We start from the raw sequence: 19394 nt of genomic DNA, 5'->3' as shown, positions 1-19394 counted from the left end.
TGTATGAATTTGCTGATTTAGTAAATTGTATGAATTATTATTACTTCAACATGACACTTTGTTGAGGGTTCTTCCTAACGGGGCCGTGGGGTATAAACCAAAGTTAAAGAAACATCAAATGCTGTGCAAATAGTCAAGGTGCTCAGACCAACACAGTCATACCCTTGGAAATGTTTGCCTTTGCAGCTTTTGGTCTTCTCCGTAAACACACAATACGGCCAAATTCAAATCCCATGACAAGCCTTCCTTTGGTCTTCCCTCTCAGCTGAAACGAAGAGAAATATATTCATGTTGAGACAGTGTGTTAAAAATGATCTGTGAGCAAAATATTTTAGAGGAAGGACTATAAGGTAAACCCATAGTAAGAATCGAGGTTATTGTGCTCTAACTACAAATACCACAGTAAAACTACGGTTACTGAGTTAAACTCAGTAAATATATAAGTTATTGTGCTTTAACTACAAATACCACAGTAAAACTACAGTAACTGAGGTAAACTCATACTAAATATTGAAGTTATTGTTCTTTAACTACAAATACCACAGTAAAACTATAGATATGGTGGGAGAAGCATGGTATATTTTGTGGTTACTGTGCATCGACTACACATGACATGGTCAAGCGACAGTTACTATGGTAAAAATATGGTAAATGTATGGACTTTTTACATGATCCCTTTCCCACCATAGGAAAATTATAAATAAATATCTTCATTCATAAACACAGAACAATGGGGCATTTTTTTTGAGACGGTACTTGTATATGTGTCCTTAAGTCATCTAAATCCATCTTTTAATGCGCTATTTCGCTGGTCTTTGGTCCGTGTGCAGTTGTTGGTGTTGGGGAAACGATTGCCCCTTCTGGTACTCCAGTGATAACTTCATCTTCATAAATGCGTGCAGTGATTAACCATGTGGATGGATGATAACAGCCTCCTCAGCCTACCAGTAGGTGCAGCAGGTCCCTTCTGGCCCATATCGATGAGCTGATAACCACTGATAACGCTTATTCAATAGAGTGATAACAGATAACATTCGAAGCTGGTACCTTTTCTACTACTTGGCTAAGAGATACTTTGAAACTACAGTATGTTTGTTGAAAAACAAATAAATTGCAGTTGAAATTAAATTTGCCTCCCCTCCTTTACACACACTGGTGTTCTTTGAACAATCATCTGATATGGAACAGCTTATTGCAGTAGCATTTATTTGAAACAAATTTTACTGTATGTAATATATTGATTAGAACAATAAGAAATAGATGGCTAGATATGTTTTGTAGGAAAAGTATAATATTTAAAGAAGTGTAACTGTAATTTCCTATGTTGTTTTCTATGGTCAAGAGACGGTGATTGTAACAAGTTCATAGATCGGGGAAGAAGGAGGCAGGAAGGAACTGGAAGACATTCGACATAAATAAATAAACACAGTAAAACGGCAGCCCCTCACAGATGACTGGCAAACCTAAACAAAAACACAACAAAAGTCTGGGGGTTTCATAAAACAAGTTTATCAAATAAGCTAGGCTTATTACCATTAGTCTGACTTATTGTCAGTTGATTTGGTTCCATAAATTAAATTTACCATAGCTCAAGCTCAGTCACTCTGGCAATTTATGCTGGGAAATTAACCAGATGTGGAGCAGGTTAACTGTCAGGCTGAGTTCCTCTAACACTGACCAATAGGAATGCATCAAAATTACCACTGACTCTCTCACATACAATTACTTGACTTTATTATCAGTCCAAAAATAAAAGTTTACAGAAAATGCAACTTAAATAATAAATCAGATAAATAAAAATATAGGCTACAACCGACTGTATTTAATGTATTGTGTCCAGGATTTAATGACACTGTTTTAGGATATATGAAAACATTTTAACAGGTGCTTGCACATTCAGTCGATCAGCAGCTTCAAGCCATGCAGCCTTTCTCTCTGGTTTTTACGACAGCTGTACCTTTTATGGTTATTAGTATAACATTAAAACATTACACTCTAAAACTACTCTTAAAAGCATTAAAAACATTGAATTAAAAGTTAAAATCACTAAATTAAAAATGAAAATAAATAACAGAAAACAGACTAGCATTTTAACTGGTAAGAGGAATACATGTGAACTAATTTGAACTGTGCAGTTACTGCTATCATAAAAATACACTTATATGTAGGTTTTGCATACACACAAATTTTACATGTGTCACATTTAATGTCCGACAACAAATATTTTAGCAAAAAGTATATTTTACTTAAAATGATTGCACTCCTATTCTATTGCACTCCGTCGGTTTAGCGCACATGTGCGCAGCAGCGCTTGTTCACTTGTGTAAAGACTCGTCCACTCCTGACAGCAAAATAGATTTGCATGACTTTCTAACATTTACAGAAAATTATAAGTGTATATATAAATTATGGGCAATAAAAAAATGAAAGATATCAAAATTACTTCACTATAAAATTAAGTAGGCTACAACTTTAAATAGATAGATAGATAAATAGATATAGATATATCTGTAACATCACTTACCTAAGCTAACCATAGTAGGATCTTCAAAGTGGCAAAATAGAATAAAATACTTTCCCCCCAGCTTTTATTTTACAACTCATGTGCAAAACCCAAACCGTTGTGCAAACTTGACCAAATAATGCAATATGCTTTTTTACAAATAAATAGTGTTTTTACATGGTAAAGCTGCAGTTAAATAATTATCCAGGCCTTCCTGGCTTGTGTAGTACCCATTAAGAAATTCGAGAAGTACTACAATTTAAGAAAGAGTCAAAAGCATAGTTTGTAGGTTGTCAAACTAACCATTAAAACAAATAAATTAAAAGAGTCCACTGGAACCATTTTCGTTCATTTTTTGGTGGCTATTTTGTGTCTTTTGACTGCATAGTAGATCACAAGGCACACTGTGATCAGCATGCACGAGCTCACCAGAGAGAGAAAGCCAACAACAGGCTGCTTGGTGAGGACATAACGTCTAGAGCCGTGCACTGGAGCATGGGGACAATGTTGTTGAGGTGAGCCTGGGGCAGGGAAGCCGTTGTGGTGGATAATGTTTTTGTAATGGGCCAGTGAAGATTTTGAGATGACCTCCTCCTGCACATGACCATACATACCATAGCCTGGGTCCCGCTGGTCGCTGAACGCATATGCAAAATATCCCTTCAGATTGACTCCATCCAGCATATATGCTAAAATTCAGAAGTTAGAAAACAACAGAACTCATGAACTCATGACGTAACTATAAAGCGAATTCAGATGACAAGGTAAATAAGGCCTTGCCAGAGTTTTGGGAATAGTAAACAAATATTTTTTTCCAAAGCTCAGATAAAGAGCGGCTTGCTAGTTTTCCTGAGATCAGCAAACTGTTTCCCTAGTTTTCTGCTTAATAATTAATCTGCTGTGTGTGGATGTGTGTGTACAACGTGAGCTTTGTGCCTCTAAATAGAAATGGCATTGCTTTGAGTCATCAGAACTTATCCAAGTGGGTTATTGTACTGAGAAACTAAACTAAAATTCAATGTCAAGGACATTATAGATTATATTGATTTATATGTTATAAATTAAGAACATATAATAATATTGAAACAAACAGTTATTTAATTACACTTACAATAAATTTAATTATACCTATGAGTTACATTTAATATCAGTATATAATGAGCTTTTAATCTTAATATTTTAAATAATATGAATAACATTTCCATTCATTTTAATTTGAATAAAATTGATAAGAAATGTTAATAGAGTTAATAAAAACAAAAAATAGCCATATTAGGATAACCTTATTGGTAAATGTTAAAGCCTACAGTATCATATTTGATATGCCAATTTCTAAGGCCTCTAAATGAAAAAAACAAAAAAACAAAAACCTTGCTGATAAACCTGTTGTACACAATCTACTACATTCCTTCTGTCATCTGATTGATAGTTTATAGTTTGTTTTATCAAGTAAAAGACCTTTTTGTTAAATTCTTATAATCTTAATAATCTCCCTTCAGGTTATGGTAATCATGTTAAAATGTGAGTATCAAATGTTATACATAAGGTTTTTAAGGCAGGTTTTTGTACATCTTTCAATCATCGTTGTATTACATTGCATTGTATGTTTTGCCCCCACAATAAAAACTACAGTGCTGTGATCATAAAACTAAGCATTTAATTATCACCTTATTAAGACATATTATTGGGAGATATAGGCTGACAGCTAATATTTAAATGATTTTTTTAGTAGTAGTCTGCTATACTGTTATAAAGATGTCATTGAATTACAATACAAGCAGTCAGAATTTCATCTTACTTTTTGGCTATATAAGCCTGATGTATCAAATATGGTACTCAACACAAAGCACATACAGTATTTCACGGAAGTGAGTACACCCCTCACATTTTTGTAAATATTTTATTATATCTTTTCATGTGACAACACTGAAGAAATGACACTTTGCTACAATGTAAAGTAGTGAGTGTACAGCTTGTATAATAGTGTAAATTTGCTGTACCCTCAAAATAACTCAACACACAGCCATTAATGTCTAAACCACTGGCCACAAAAGTGAGTACACCCCTAAGAGAAAATGTCCTAATTGGGCCCAATTAGCCATTTTCTTTCCCCGGTGTCATGTGACTCATTAGCGTTACAAGGTCTCAGGTGTGAATGGGGAGTAGGTGTGTTAAATTTGGTGTTATCGCTCTCACTCTCTCATACTGGTCACTGGAAGTTCAACATGGCACCTCATGGCAAAGAACTCTCTGAGGATCCGAAAAAAAGAATGGTTGCTCAACATAAAGATGGCGTAGGCTATAAGAAGATTGCCAAGACCCTGAAACTGAGCTGCAGCACGGTGGCCAAGACCGTACAGCGGTTTAACAGGACAGGTTCCACTCAGAACAGGCCTCACCATGGTCGACCAAAGAAGTTGAGTGCACATGCTCACGTCATATCCAGAGGTTGTGTTTGGGAAATAGACATATGAGTGCTGCCAGTATTGCTGCAGAGGTTGAAGGGGTGGGGGGGTCAGCCTGTCAGTGCTCAGACCATACGCCACACACTGCATAAAATTGGTCTGCATAGCTGTTGTCCCAGAAGGAAGCCTCTTCTAATGATGATGCACAAGAAAGCCCGCAAACAGTTTGCTGAAGACAAGCAGACTAAGGACATGGATTACTGGAACCATGTCCTGTGGTCTGATGAGACCAAGATAAACTTATTTGGTTCAGATGGTGTCAAGCGTGTGTGGTGGCAACCAGGTGAGGAGTACAAAGACAAGTGTGTCTTGCCTACAGTCAAGCATGGTGGTGGGAGTGTCATGGTCTAGTGCTGCATGAGTGCTGCCAGCACTGGGGAGCTACAGTTCATTGAGGGAACCATGAATGCCAACATGTACTGTGACATACTAAAGCAGAGCATGATCCCCTCCCTTCGGAGACTGGGCCGCAGGGCAGTATTCCAACATGATAACGACCCCAAATACACCTCCAAAACGACCACTGCCTTGCTAAAGAAGCTGAAGGTAAAGGTGATGGACTGGCCAAGCATGTCTCCAGACCTAAACCCTATTGAGCATCTGTGGGGCCTCCTCAACCGGAAGGTGGAGGAGCGCAAGGTCTCTAACATCCACCAGCTCTGTGATGTCGTCATGGAGGAGTGGAAGAGGACTCCAATGGCAACCTGTGAAGCTCTGGTGAACTCCATGCCCAAGAGGGTTAAGGCAGTGCTGACAATAATAGTGGCCACACAAAATATTGACACTTTGGGCCCAATTTGGACATTTTCACTTAGGGGTGTACTCACTTTTGTGGCCAGTGGTTTAGATATTAATGGCTGTGTGTTGAGTTATTTTGAGGGTACAGCAAATTTACACTGTTATACAAGCTGTACATTCACTACTTTACATTGTAGCAAAGTGTCATTTCTTCAGTGTTGTCACATGAAAAGATATAATAAAATATTTACAAAAATGTGAGGGGGGTACTCACTTCTGTGAGATACTGTATGCAAATATGTTTTTACACCTTTCAAAAATATTTTGTCTAAAGGTTAAATAAACTGCTCCTGATAGAAACTGCAATCAGTATAAGCCACACAGTATCTGCCTATTGAAATTCAACTCATAACATACGATTTCTTACCTTTCAAGGCCTCATTAATGTAATTGTAAAGGTAGTAGATGCGCAAGCTATCCTTAAACCTAGCGATGTCCTCTTGAACACCATTGGCCATCACATAAATGGGAACACCTTTGTATCGAGAGTTAACCCAGTTCAGTGCCTTGCGAAGACCCCAGGGGACCACAGGAGAGTTGCGTCTTGGAGACATGATCCAGGTCACGTCAGATATCAGCTGTACCTGCAGCTTGTCTTTGAAGGTGTATTTGTCTTCCACTCCATCGTACACCATCGAGGTAGTAAAATGGCTGATGGCGAAGAAATCGTAGGTCCCTTTAACCAACAGCCGATCTTCATCACTAAATGCGGGTAAGTGGTAGTTGAAGAGATCGATATTGTTTCGCTGTTGGAGCCAAGTACGCATCACCGCTGGGTAATCACCACTTCCGAAGATGGGCTCTGCAAACCAGCCAACTCGAAAGTCCAGGACTCGGTTTGCAGGCTCAACATCCTCTCTGTTGAAAGAAAACGCAGGCTCGACCCAGTCCATATGAAGAACCAGTGATGCCTTACCACCTTGGGCTTTGCGAAATTCAGTGTCGTAGACATGCCAAGCTAACGCATGCGCACGGAGCAGCTGGTGGCCCACAGTGTATTCAAGATCCTCATCATTAGGTTCATTCAGCGTGATCCACAGTTTGACATGAGCTCCTAGTCGTTGGAAACACAATCTAGCATAGTCTGCAAAGGCCTGAACTGTCTCCGCGCTCTGCCAGCCCCCACCAACTTCCATGGGTGCCGGCAGGCTGGATAGTTTCCCTGTGTGGTGCCAAAGTGTCACAACAGGGGTAACGTTAACCTTTTGTAGCTCACTGACAAAGCAATGGTAGTATTTTAGAAGCGTTTCATTAGCATCAGACACCCGGCCTGTTGGGGTGATGGAGGACCAGTTGAGGGAGAAGTGGAAGTGTGAGACTTGCATACGGTGCACGTCAGACACCTGCTGGAGGATGCTGCTGTAATCTGCACAGTGGTGTCTCCTGTGCATAGGGGGCACCAGCACACCCGGGACCTTTTTCAGCTCTCCGTTTCCAGAAACGTTCCAGATGTAAACACTAGGGTCAGCAAACTGGGTAGGTATAGTATCAACCTTCAAAACAGGATCAGAAGGCAGAATTAAAAATAAATTAAATAAAAATACATTTTTAATATATCCAATTGATGTTTATCAATGTTTGAAGTTTGAACAAAGATCAAAGACTCAAGTTAAACACATCATGAGATCTACACAGAATCTAAGTTCTACCAAAGTGACCTTTGAATGGGACAAACAAGAACAATCAAGTAAGTTTGATTTGCAGGGCCGAAGTGTACAAGCTAAAGCCATTTTATTTTATTTTTTATTTTATTTTAATTTTACTTTTATTTTGATGAAATGTGTGCAGTTAGATGTAATACGAGGTTTTAATTTAAAAATGAACAATCAACATTCAACCATCTAAATACCTCTAAACCACCAATTTAAATACACATAACATAAATAAATAAATAAATAAATATATCTTTATATATATATATATATATGTATGTATGTATGTATGTATGTACATATATGCAGGACTGTCAGTCATCGGCCATGAGCGGCATTATTGAGCACCAATCAAAACGGCATGCCTAGTGAGACTGATTTGGTTTAATGGGGATTATAAAATAAGGAGTGGGTGGATTTTAATAATTGTAGGGTGGTTGTGTCCACACACTGCCAACACACATTTATGTCCAAACACCATGTAAAAGTGGATTTTGCAGAATAGGTGCCCTTTAAAATTTTACCTGTATTGAGTTGGCTGCAACTCCCCAGGCAAAGTCACAGGGAAAGACGCCCTGTGTGGGCCGGTTCTCAGGCAGCTGAGGGAAGCCATTCTTCTCTATGAGTTTGCTATAGAAAGTGGCAGATGTCTTTGGCTCTCTTTTCAGATCAGGAGTGTTGAAATCCACATAGAATAGCCCTCGTCGTATTCCATATTCACGGTACCACTCATACCCGTCCAGCAGAGACCAGGCTGTGTAACCAATCACATTTACTCTGTCAAAGCGGATTGCTGTAAAGAGAAGAAAATTATTGTTTACAATCAATTACTAACTGTGAAATGTGAATTGTTAATGCTAAATAAGTCTAAATAGCCTACATTGTAAATGCTTCTTTAACCATTAAAAGATATACATAAGATAATCTCAAAATGGCCATATACTGGCTAATATATAATCTATTATTATTAATTCTATCCATGTCAATTCATCCATGTACCTTTTAGAGTCTCCATGATAAAGCGCTTCAGGTAGTACATATGCTTAGCATCCTTTGTTTTCGTGTTGCCACTTCCATACCAGCCGCTCTCCACCACAAAAATGGGAGGATTGTTGTACTCGGCACCGACCCAGTACAGCAGCATCCTCAGACCCAGGTCTTCTGTCTGGCCAAAGCGCAGACTGTCATTGATCAGCTGAAAACTAAGAGCAGGTCCGTGAGACAGGGCAAAGAAGTCTGCCGTGCCATTAACGTACAAGCTCTCTGCCTCCGTGAATGACGGCAGTCTGTGAGTCAAATTGCGTTTCATGCAGGGTGGATAGTCTCCATCCACAAACAATGGTCGGGCGAACCAGCCGAGCACAAAGTCCAGAGAACACTGGCAGGCTTTCTTGTTCTCCTGCCTGGTTCTGCTAGGTTTGATCCAGTGGGAGGCCAGAGCCATGGACACTTGCCCACCCTGACTGGAACGATACTGGTTGTCATACAAGTGCCAGGCTGCTGCATGAGCCTAGGAGACAACAGAGGTCAGAAGAAAAAAAAAGTGTTAATACTTTATATTTGAAAAACATTTACTGTACTGTACTTAAATTGAACAAACATAATTAAACAACAAATAAAAATGCTAACAAATAACCTAACAATCATTCTAGCCTCAAACAAGCTGTTTAATATTTTTGTTTTTATAAACATTATTTTTTGCTTATTAACATATATAATAAGAAATGAAAATGTATGTGTATAAATAAAACACTTGTATATACATTTATAACATTATAATGTTACTTTTTAATGTTTTTTTTAATTACTTTAGTTCTATCAGTTTTTACATAAATTCTCACAATGAAAATGATTTTATATATATATATATATATATATATATATATTAAACATTAGATTTTTAATTATTTGAATATATATTTTTTTAAGATGCTGAAAACTCTTTCAAGACTATGTGCGTTTGTGTGAGATGTGTGCAAATTATCTTTGTTTATTAAATATATAAATAAATACATAAATGGCTCTAATTACCTTTAGAAGATTATGTCCAACTCTGAAAGGCAAATCGGAGTCATTTTTGATACCAGGTGCCACAACCCCAGTTCCATACCCATGCCAGGCCACAACAAAAGGATTATCAATGGTAATCCAAAATTTCACATCTGATCCAAATGTTTTAAAACAAAAATCTGCATATTCTCTGAATAGTTCCACCATAACTGAATTGCTCCAGCCTCCAAATAAGGTCTGCAAACTCTCTGGCAGGTCCCAATGATATAAAGTCACAACAGGCTGCACTTTAATTTCCTTCAATCCTCGAATTAGACTTTTATAATACTCCACACCTTTTTCATTGTAGCTTTCTTTGGTGCCGTTGGAGAAGATGCGCGGCCAGGACAGAGAAAATCGGTAGTGACTGACTCCAAGTTGCTGCAGGGCTCGTAGGTCTCCCGGGATGTTGTGATAACTGTCACTGCCCACGTCGCCTCTGGACACCCGGGTCCCACTGCGAGTGAAAGTATCCCAGATAGACTTACCCTTCCCGTCTTTCTCCCAGGCTCCTTCAACTGAATAGGCAGCGGTGCCGACAGCCCACATGAACTTTTCAGGGAAAGTGTCATAGAGGAAGGCTTTGTCACCGGGATATGGAAGTTTGCTAAATCTATCCCATGTGTGCAGCCCTGTGCCTGGAACAGCTGCTGTCCACTGTAGATGACTGAACAATACGAACGCCAAAACAATCCATGTCACTTTCATGGTGTCAGAGAACTGGACAGCTTTCCAAATGTTAAACAAGTGAGTTGTGTCTCTTACCTCACTCTGAGCTGTTTGCAACTGTGGTATAACCCACCTGGCCCCATCTGGGCCCGTTTTTTGTCCTCTCAGGAAATCTATCAATTATTACCCAGGCACTTGACGAGTAAATAGGTATCCAAGCGCTGCACAATTCCAGCCTTCATAAGAACACATTTCCTCCTGCTAGTGTATGATTAGGCAAATATGATTATACAGTATAACAACAAAACCAAACAATTTATGATTTCTTCAGTAGCTCTAAAGGACAACTGAATATGTTTTAAGACTGAAACCTATGACTGAACCACATATTACAGGAATACTGATCACCTAGTTATCCAGTAATCCAAATTGGTTATCCAATGACTTTCAATTTATGAACGAAATACATCTACAGTACATTACATTAATGTTAACAGTCCAGGCTTGTAAAATGTAATGAAAATATATATAAAACGTATTTTAAAAATGCTTCATACAGTCATTTTGAATTGGTCAGTTCAATTTTGTTTAGCATGACTTTGCAGTTTAAACAGCATGCTACATAAACGCTGCAAACAGGTGTATTTTTAACAGCTAGACCTTGATTAAGTCATAAAATAAACATTTTACAGTATAAGTGAATGTAATATGTACTAGGAAACAGACCTGCATTTATGGAAATTCTCTCCATCTGGACGGCTAATGATAATGTGCACCTGCATGTCCTGAATGGAACCAGAAGGAAAAACTGTCACTGTAATATGTTAATGCCAATAATATGTTCCCTGGGATTGTTTTATTAGCTTTAAACCAGCCATTTGGCCTTCTGAAGGGGCCATGCTCACATTATCTGGACTATTGGCCTGTCTGACTCAGACAAAACATCAATATTACAGACACATTGTCCGCCAATGTATATACTGTAATTCAATGAATAAAATAATTGATTACTTTGGCAGGAATAAAAAATATTGTTTTCTACAATCGGTTTATAGGAGCTATCTGCTGCTCTATGTAATCAAAAAACATGATTTTATACACCTAAATATCACAAAATATTATTTTACAATGCCTCTCCTACCTTGTGCCATCCAGGCGAGGACAAATCAATGGTCTGAGTCCTGTGCTTCCCTTCAAGGCTTGTTTGTCAGTCACCTGTTAAAGGTCAGTTTGGTGTGGTGAAGCACAATGTATATTCCATATCACAATGAATAGTAATATTGTGTTCAACTGACATAAACGTTCTGAAAGCCAAAATTATTTAATTCCATATAGATGAGTTATAAATAGAGATGGTTGGACAGAAAGACAAAACAGAAGAGAAGATAGTTGTGTCTAAAACATTTCAGGCATTCCTCTGTATGTGGAGGTGGTGGTAATCCAAAGGTTTGTTAATTCATGAACCGAAGAATCACTTATTGCTTAAATTGATCCAATGGGGCTGTTCCTAAAATGTAAAAGTTGCTTTGACCGGGACAGTGTCTGCTAAACAACTATTATTACTAACAGTGCTTGAAGACGTCCCATTGTACAATACAGATAATAATGGATTTATCATACTTTCTTTTAATTATAAAATTAAAAGGACCAAGACAAAACAAAACAGGAAATGACCTCCTCATCATAAAAAAGACACACTATATCCTGGTAATGCAACCTAGATTGAACAGCTCAGTATAGTGAACCTGAAATTTAAGGCCTTTAGTAAACCTTTAGTTTAGTTCTCTCTGTTTGCCATTCATAAACTGCATAACAGAGGCAAAGAGGCTTTTAAAATCCACCTTTTATTACCCTCCACTTATTTGAATGCCTAGCAACATACCGGACAAATTATTACTGCTATTCAAATCTCCACAAATAAAAGAGTCTGTAAAAGAAGAGACTATTCAGTAATCTGGTTTTGTCAATTAACAAGCAATTAATCAAGATTTCACCATTTTAATCACCTTATCATTTATTTACTTATTAAAAATAAAATGCTTATAAATAGGCTACATATATTTTCATAGTATATTTAGAATTCACCTTATCCTTTGGTGTGATAAATAATTTATTATTAAATATTCCATGATGTCTCTCAGTTATTATAAGAACATTACAGTGATCATCTCTAAATAAATTTACTGTAAAAAAAAATATTTTAAATATACACTCAGCATTGAGTTGTCATGTCAAATACTCGACTGCAGTTTCAACGCCAAATTTATATAAAAATGCAGAGAGATCGATCTTTACCTGACGCTAATGCGTCACATCCGCAATCTCTCCCTGAGCCAAGCCAGCACGCGATCAATGCTAATTAGGTCGAGCCAATCAAGGCGTGTTCTCGGGAAGAAAATAAATATTCGGCACTTCCTCTGCTCATGATCAGGCCACAATGGAGGAGTTTCTCGTTCCACCTTACAACTGTGGAGGCTACCCTGGCTATTTCCCCTTTTATCCCGGCAACGGGAAATTTAAGCACCAGAACTGGAACAAAAAGGGAAACAGTTTTTATGTTGCGCCAGACACCCCCGATTATATCGACTTTTATAAGCGCGCGCAGTTAAAAGCGATATTATCTCAGGTCAACCCGAACCTGACGCCGCGCCTCCGCAAGGCCAACACTAGAGAGTTCGGTGTGCAGGTCAACCCGAAGGTCGATGCCACTGTTCAATGCTCACTCGGGCCCAAAACGCTGTTTTATCGCGGTGATAAATGGGACTCGCCAAGGACGCCGTTCATCAGCCCTATGAAAGACACCCTGCCCAGCACACCTGTCAACTCCGTGCGCTTCTCCCGCCCCGTCGCCATCTACTCTCCTGTCTTCGACCGCAGGATTTTCTCCTTCTCAACGACTGCCGGTGAAAATAAGGACGACGGAGAGGATGAGAGCAAGGAGACGGACAGCGAGACGGACGACGACGACGACGACAAGTGTAAACTGGAGGAACCGACGCACGACGAAACACTGCAGGGGAAGTCTGTGATTCAGCGAAATAAACGGTCAAACTTTCAGGTTCGTTGTGCGGGAATTACTATGGCAACCGTAATTTCCCCCAAATTACAGTGGTACTTTCAAATTATAGTGAATTTTAGGTTAGCGATGAATCCTAGCTTTTATTTGGTTAAGAGCCGAATAAAAGCTGTCCTCATAAATATGCAAGTAATTGCTGACGCTCGATGCTGATTGGGTGAATACAACCCATGACGATTACTAGACAATCTTTTTCCCCCCTCCCAGTTTGAAACCTGCAAAAGTGAAAAGTGTTATGAATAATCGCGTTTTCGTAATTTGTTTTGTGTCGTTCAACTCCTCTGTATCATGACTATTCAATTAGGTAAACTAATATGTGTGTATGACCCTGGACTACAAAACCAGTCTTGAGTGTCAATTTATCGAAATTGAGATTTATACATAATCTGAAAGCTGAATAAATAAGCTTTCCATTGATGTATGGTTTGTTAGAATAGGACAATATTTGGCCGAGATGCAACTATTTGAAAATCTGGAATCTGAGGGTGTAAAAAATAAATAAATAAATAAATAAATATTGAGAAAATCGCCTTTAAAGTTGTCCAAATGAAGTTCTTAACAATGCATATTACTAATCAAATTAAGTTGAGCTGCATTTACGGTAAGAAATTGACAAAATATCTTCATGGAACATGATCTTTACTTGATATCCTAATGATTTTTGGCATAAAAGAAAAAGCGATAATTTTGACCCATACAATGTATTTTTGGCTATTGCTACAAACACACCCCAGTGACTTAAAACTGTTTTTGTGGATCTATATATGTGTGTAAAATATATATTTTTTTTTTTAAACCGCATGCAAATTGAAATTCGGCAGAAACCATGTATTGTGCGTTTCTTTTGTTAATAACGATAATTCTAACCATTTATTCTTGTTTAGTTTCTGGAGCAGAAATACGGGTTTTATCACTGCAGTAAGTGCAATATTCGATGGGAAAGTGCGTTCGTGTGGTGCATCTCGGGAACCTCCAAGGTAAAATGCGTTTTGACTTTCAAACTTCTAATCTTTAGACTTAAGCCTAATTGATGGCATTTCCACAGGTGTACTTCAAGCAGCACTGCAGGAAGTGCCAGGCGGGACTGAATCCATATAGGGTGGAGTCCATTCAGTGCCAGGTATGAGTCGTCAAAGTGCATTTGAAGCTGTTCGTAAAATTTGACCATGTTGTTTCACCAGGTTTGCTGCAAGACTCGCTGCTGCTGTGAACGGAAGCAGAGGCACATTGACATGCGCCGTCCTCACCGCCAGGATCTGTGCGGCCGCTGCAAGGACAAAGGCCTTTCCTGTGACACCATCTACAGTTTCAAGTACATAGTCTGATTGTTCAGGTCTATAAACGTTTTAGAATTGCACTGGTGGCTCAAGCGACATCTCTGGTGGGATGTTGTACTTTTGTATTCCGATAAATTTATAAACCAATAAAGTATTGCAGCATAATACCAGTGTCGGTGTGAGTGTTTCTGCTTTGTAATGGGGTAGTTCACCCAAAAATGAAAATAGTAACTTATTCCTTTTTTTTTTTTTTTCTCCTCTCCCCTCCAAAATGACATCTTTTTGTGTTCAGCAAGAGAAGTGCACAGGTTTCCCCCTTTAAAAGTGTACTATCCTTTTGAGGGGAACAAAAACATTAATGTTGTAGTTTACTTATTTCATTCCAAACCTATATGATCTTCTGCAGACAAGTGATATTTTGTTGAACTTTTTTATTTTATTTTTATTTTTTCCTTCCATGCAATTAAAGTCAACAGAATTCAAAATAGCTCTTGTCGACAAATGCAGATTTTCAAATATCTTTGATCAAATATTGCTCAAGATCATGTGTGCATGAATAAAACTCTGCATAATTTTCACTGCTCTTCTGCATAAAAAAACAAATGTCTTTTTTGCTGTAACTTGGATCCAGTGCAAAATCACTTCTTTTCTTGGACTCTGCAGATGCCAGAATAACTGAAACCACAAACTGGAGAATCTCAACAAGAAAGCACAGTTTACTTCACAAAAGCTTTAAGTATTTACACAGTGAGGGGGGGAAAAAAAAAAAACAATGACAATTTTCCCAAAGAGGCTTTACAATGTGCAATCTCTCTAGGCATGCACTAGTGACAAACACTAATCTCCACGTGATGCCTCCCTTTTCAACTTTATACAAATAACATTTTAATAAAATACAACTTTTAATAAATACAATAATGCATGCTTGGCAACTGACAAAGAACAATTTCGAAAACTATGTTCAACACACTGATTTCTTAAATACAAATTTACCCTAAAGGTGAGCCTGTGTACGGTGGAGCGCAGGATGTCAATTGAAACACAGCCAAACAATCTCATACCAGCACTTGAAGTAGAATCAGCTTCAGCAGTAGTAGTTTATCAGTTGTATGAACAAATCGCTGAATGTCAGCGTGTTTGTGTGCGGGTGCGGAGGCTGATATTTAGCGGTACACCGGTGATGGACAGGTTCACAAAGACACAAGCTCTCAGCTTTAAACAGTTACAGGTATCGTGACGATGACCGAAGACATATTACAGACAGTATCCTGTGTCGTTCCATCTTCAGTTTTGCAGCATGTCCTGATCACTTTTAAAGACATTCTTGAACAGTTACAGTAAAAAGGCATCCGTTTCAATGATCCATCATTGCACATTCCCCACGTTAACAAACAAACCAAGTGGTAGTTCTCACTTGGGTGCTTCCTTTCCAAAAATGCAGCATTGCTTTCAGTAGCAAACAGGATTATTTTTTCTTCTCATGATTTACGACATGAAAATGTCAACATAGTGCAATAATTAAAAGATGCGTTTGAGTGGCTCAATCCAAGGAATCTCGCAGGAGCAGCTCCGTTTCTCCATTATTGCTGCACATTTGAGGACCTGAGGACACGCTCACTCTCAGGAGCCCCTTCCTATTCAGTACAGTCAAGGATGCTCGTGCAAGTTTCCCTAAGAAGGGCACAAGTTTATGAGTTACACCCTCAAAAGGGTGGCAGCACTCCCAAACGTCACACTGGATCTGATCTGGAGCGGGTGGCAGGAGCGGAGGGTCGTGGGATGAGGGCTGGCACAGGAGAGGTTGGGTGACTATGGAGGAATCCAGTTGTGGGGCAGTCCAGGCCAGGGCTGGTCTGGGGTGCTGCAGGCTTCCTGTCAGAGACTCACGCCGGACACGCTGGAGTCTAGGAGGCTGGATGAGATCACCTGGTACCCCTGAGCGCGGCGGATCATGTCCCGGATCTCTCCGTTGAGCTCCATGATCTTTGTGCAGACCTCTGACACATCCTTGTTCGAGCCAACCAGGGCAAAGGTGCCAGTTTGGCCCAGAGTTTGGTGGCGGAAGTAGACGTTGAGGAGAGTCTGGATCTCATCCTCTGAGCTGCCACCGAAAATGTCATTTGGCCACATTCGTCTAAAAAGAAGAAGAAAGTTTAGTAAATTTCAATACCAGTACAATTCCATGCTTCTCAGTATCAAGTTCAACACCACAACGAAAAATATGTAGTTAAAACACCAGTGTTACTGGTTAAAATAATTGAAAACATTAACTTAATTAAAAATAAAAACTAAATAGATTTCCATTACTAATAACTAAAATTAAATTAAAATGGCCACAGATTAATTTTAGTTTCTGATACATGGTATATTACAAAACTGTAAACAATTACAACACGCCTTCATTCAACATAAAAATGTCACTTAATACTCTAGAAATAAAAATAGTTTACATTATTTTAATAGTTGTACATTAACACTAACAGTCTAAAACAATAGTAGTAACAATACTAAAAATAAAATAAAATAAATGAAACGCAAACAAAAACTAAACTTACAAAACAAATTGATAAATAATATATCAAAAGCTATACTACACAATAAATAGAGCTTTGTCTCCCTCTAGAGGTGTCATATCTCACCTGCACTCTTGAGTGTAGCGGATGGCCATAGAGAACTCGCTGTTGTTCAAGCACTCCAGGATGGCCTGTACAGCTGCCTCTGAGCTGGGGAAGATGGTCTGCGAGCCGTGCCTTTTCCCGTCCTCTAGATCGCCAGCTAATGAGGCTTCCGCTAGCCGCAGGCAATTCTTCAGATCGCTCAGTTCACGCGACATGTTCCACAGCTACAGATTGAAAGAACATGATCAGGACTGAGTGTTTTCAATCAACAAAAGTTAACCAGCAAGTGACTAATTTTATAGTCAGCCAAAGTCATTTATTTTTTTGCTCAAGTAGTAAATTTTCAAAGATGCACTACATATTTTCTTAGGTTTTGCTGGCTGATATGACATTGGTATTGGACATCTTTCAGCACAGACGCAGAACAACAGAAAGTGTCTATGGTTACTGTTTTAACTGTAGAAATGTCCAAACTGTCACCAAAATTCACAATGGTTGTTTAGACCTCTTTCAGGCTAATTTAAATAATGCGCACATAACAAAATATTAGAATCAATTCTAATTCTAATTAAATAAAGCAAAAAGAGATCAGGTGTATCAGCGGGGTAATAGGTGTACTGTGTACCTCTGGCACAGAGCTGATGGTGTTCACTTGTCCGATTAGTTTACAATAGGACTGAAACATCAGAAGGAGCTGGAAGTGAAGTTTGTACAGTCGCTGACACAACTCCAATTGCTGTGGATGATACAGATACATTAGTTACATACATAACGTGACATAATATAGGAATCATACACGGTCACAGCCACTAACATTAAATACACAACTCTAACATCCATCAACGAGTATGTCTATATGCATTAAACAATAAAAAAAAAAAAAACATCTCAGTAGTTTATTTTTACTTCTGTAGTCTTAAGACCATTTACATGATTTTAAAAGTGTGGTTATTCAGCATAAGTTTGTGTAAGATCATGCAAGTAAAGACGCTCGCTTGCAGGTAAGCTGAACTGAATGCATGTAGTGAACTATAAAGCTGCAATCACAGATCACTCGCACTAACAGATGAATAATAGAACGGTTTTTAGTTTTAAACTTACAGCCAGAGTTTCCATTTGCTGTAGAGCATGTCATAAAACAGGAAAGAGTTGAGAAAGGAGAAACAGACAGCATTAATACCCAGCATGCAATCCGTGAGACTGTGCCACTATGCTCAGAAATCCCATCCACATAATTAGAGGATTAGTGCCAGTTGCATTCAATCCCAGAACCCAAGCCATATAAATTCCTATTCCCAAGCCATGCAGAGGGTGATAAGGAGGCGCACAGAGTGACAAGAAGAGGAGTGAGGAAATATTACATTAAATATTGCACTGATAAATACACTATCATTCAAATGGTTGGGGTCAGCAGGAAATGAATAATTCTATTCAGCAAGGATGCATTAAATTGATCAAAAGTGACAGTAAAAACAAGTTTGAAAGGATTTTCATTTTAAATAAATGCTTTCCATTTGAACTTTTTACTGAAAAAAAGTATTGCCATTTTCTAAAAAACATTAACATACAATATATTGACATATATCAATATATAAATTAAAATATTAAGCAGCACAACTGTTTTCAGCATTGATAAAAATAAATATTTCTTGAGCAGCAAATCAGCATATAAGAGTGATTTCTGAAGAATCGTTTGTCACTGAGTACTGGAGAAATGGCTGCTGAAAAACTGGCTTTGCCATCAACGAATAAACTGCATTTTAAAATTTATTAAAATAAAAAAAACCTGTTAAATTGTAATAATATTTCAATAATATTTGTAATGTTATTGATCAAATAAATGCAGCCTTGGTGAGAATAAGACACTTCTTTCAAAAATATTAAAAAATCTTACCAACCCCAAACTTTTGAATGGTAGTTTATACGACCCATTAAATAACATAATATGTACAGATTTAACAGAAACTATTGTGTACATATTATGAATGTTCATACATGTAAACAGTGGCAAGATGGAAGAGCTCATTTTTAAGGGCATATACAGCTATTTTCACCTTCTCCTCAGAGTCTCCAGGCTGACAGGTGATCACACCATCATCAGGATACCTTGGAAATGTGGCCTTACAGTTCTGCAACCACTGTTGAAAGAGGACAGCAGACGATACGAGCATGATACCTCTTTCAGTGCAAGATGATTGAATGTTTTGCTTCTTTTACTCTCCATCCTGTGAGTCTGATCACTTTAAGAAGTATTGGCACACCTGTAGTAAGTCTCATGATTGTAGGT

General features: G+C 38.3%; 3 protein-coding genes across 15 annotated transcripts in view; 1 reads left to right on the top strand and 2 right to left on the bottom strand.

Annotated features, from left to right (window-relative positions):
- Window positions 1–1717: 1717 nt before the first annotated feature.
- On the bottom strand, window positions 1718–12569 carry kl (klotho). Of its 4 annotated transcripts, none has more exons than XM_058789763.1 (9): window positions 12432–12569; window positions 11278–11351; window positions 10863–10921; window positions 10233–10397; window positions 9450–10134; window positions 8418–8928; window positions 7943–8211; window positions 6134–7259; window positions 1718–3192 (listed from the first exon to the last, which is right to left on the bottom strand). In XM_058789763.1, exons 4-9 carry the CDS (start codon window positions 10277–10279, stop codon window positions 2852–2854), a joined length of 2979 nt encoding a protein of 992 aa, XP_058645746.1. In that variant the 5' UTR covers window positions 10280–10397; window positions 10863–10921; window positions 11278–11351; window positions 12432–12569; the 3' UTR covers window positions 1718–2851. The 4 variants fall into 4 exon arrangements, with proteins under 4 accessions (XP_058645746.1, XP_058645747.1, XP_058645750.1 ...); XM_058789764.1 differs by having other exon boundaries at window positions 10233–10394; XM_058789767.1 differs by lacking the exon at window positions 12432–12569 and adding an exon at window positions 12019–12035.
- zar1l (zygote arrest 1-like) lies at window positions 12527–14654 on the top strand. Its single transcript, XM_058789768.1, has 4 exons — window positions 12527–13194; window positions 14097–14189; window positions 14258–14332; window positions 14394–14654. The coding sequence occupies exons 1-4, from the start codon at window positions 12574–12576 to the stop codon at window positions 14535–14537; spliced, it is 933 nt and encodes a 310-aa protein (XP_058645751.1). The 5' UTR covers window positions 12527–12573; the 3' UTR covers window positions 14538–14654.
- A 528-nt stretch (window positions 14655–15182) lies between these two features.
- fryb (furry homolog b (Drosophila)) overlaps window positions 15183–19394 on the bottom strand; it is a 67318-nt gene continuing 63106 nt past the window's right edge. For 8 of the 10 annotated variants that reach the window (XM_058788777.1, XM_058788779.1, XM_058788770.1 and 5 more), the window contains 5 exons: window positions 19162–19245; window positions 18209–18226; window positions 17733–17843; window positions 17129–17331; window positions 15183–16623 (listed from right to left, as the gene is read on the bottom strand). In XM_058788777.1, coding sequence (XP_058644760.1) covers window positions 16365–16623; window positions 17129–17331; window positions 17733–17843; window positions 18209–18226; window positions 19162–19245 — 675 coding nt within the window. In that variant the 3' untranslated portion in view covers window positions 15183–16364. The remainder of the gene's footprint in view (window positions 16624–17128; window positions 17332–17732; window positions 17844–18208; window positions 18227–19161; window positions 19246–19394) is intronic. The other 2 variants (XM_058788773.1, XM_058788781.1) reach the window with 1 other exon arrangement.

Source organism: Onychostoma macrolepis, chromosome 10 (genome assembly GCF_012432095.1).
Source record: "Onychostoma macrolepis isolate SWU-2019 chromosome 10, ASM1243209v1, whole genome shotgun sequence".
NCBI classification, from domain to species: Eukaryota; Metazoa; Chordata; class Actinopteri; order Cypriniformes; family Cyprinidae; genus Onychostoma; species Onychostoma macrolepis.
Note: the sequence above shows the minus strand (reverse complement) of the source record. Positions and strands in the feature narration are given on the sequence as shown.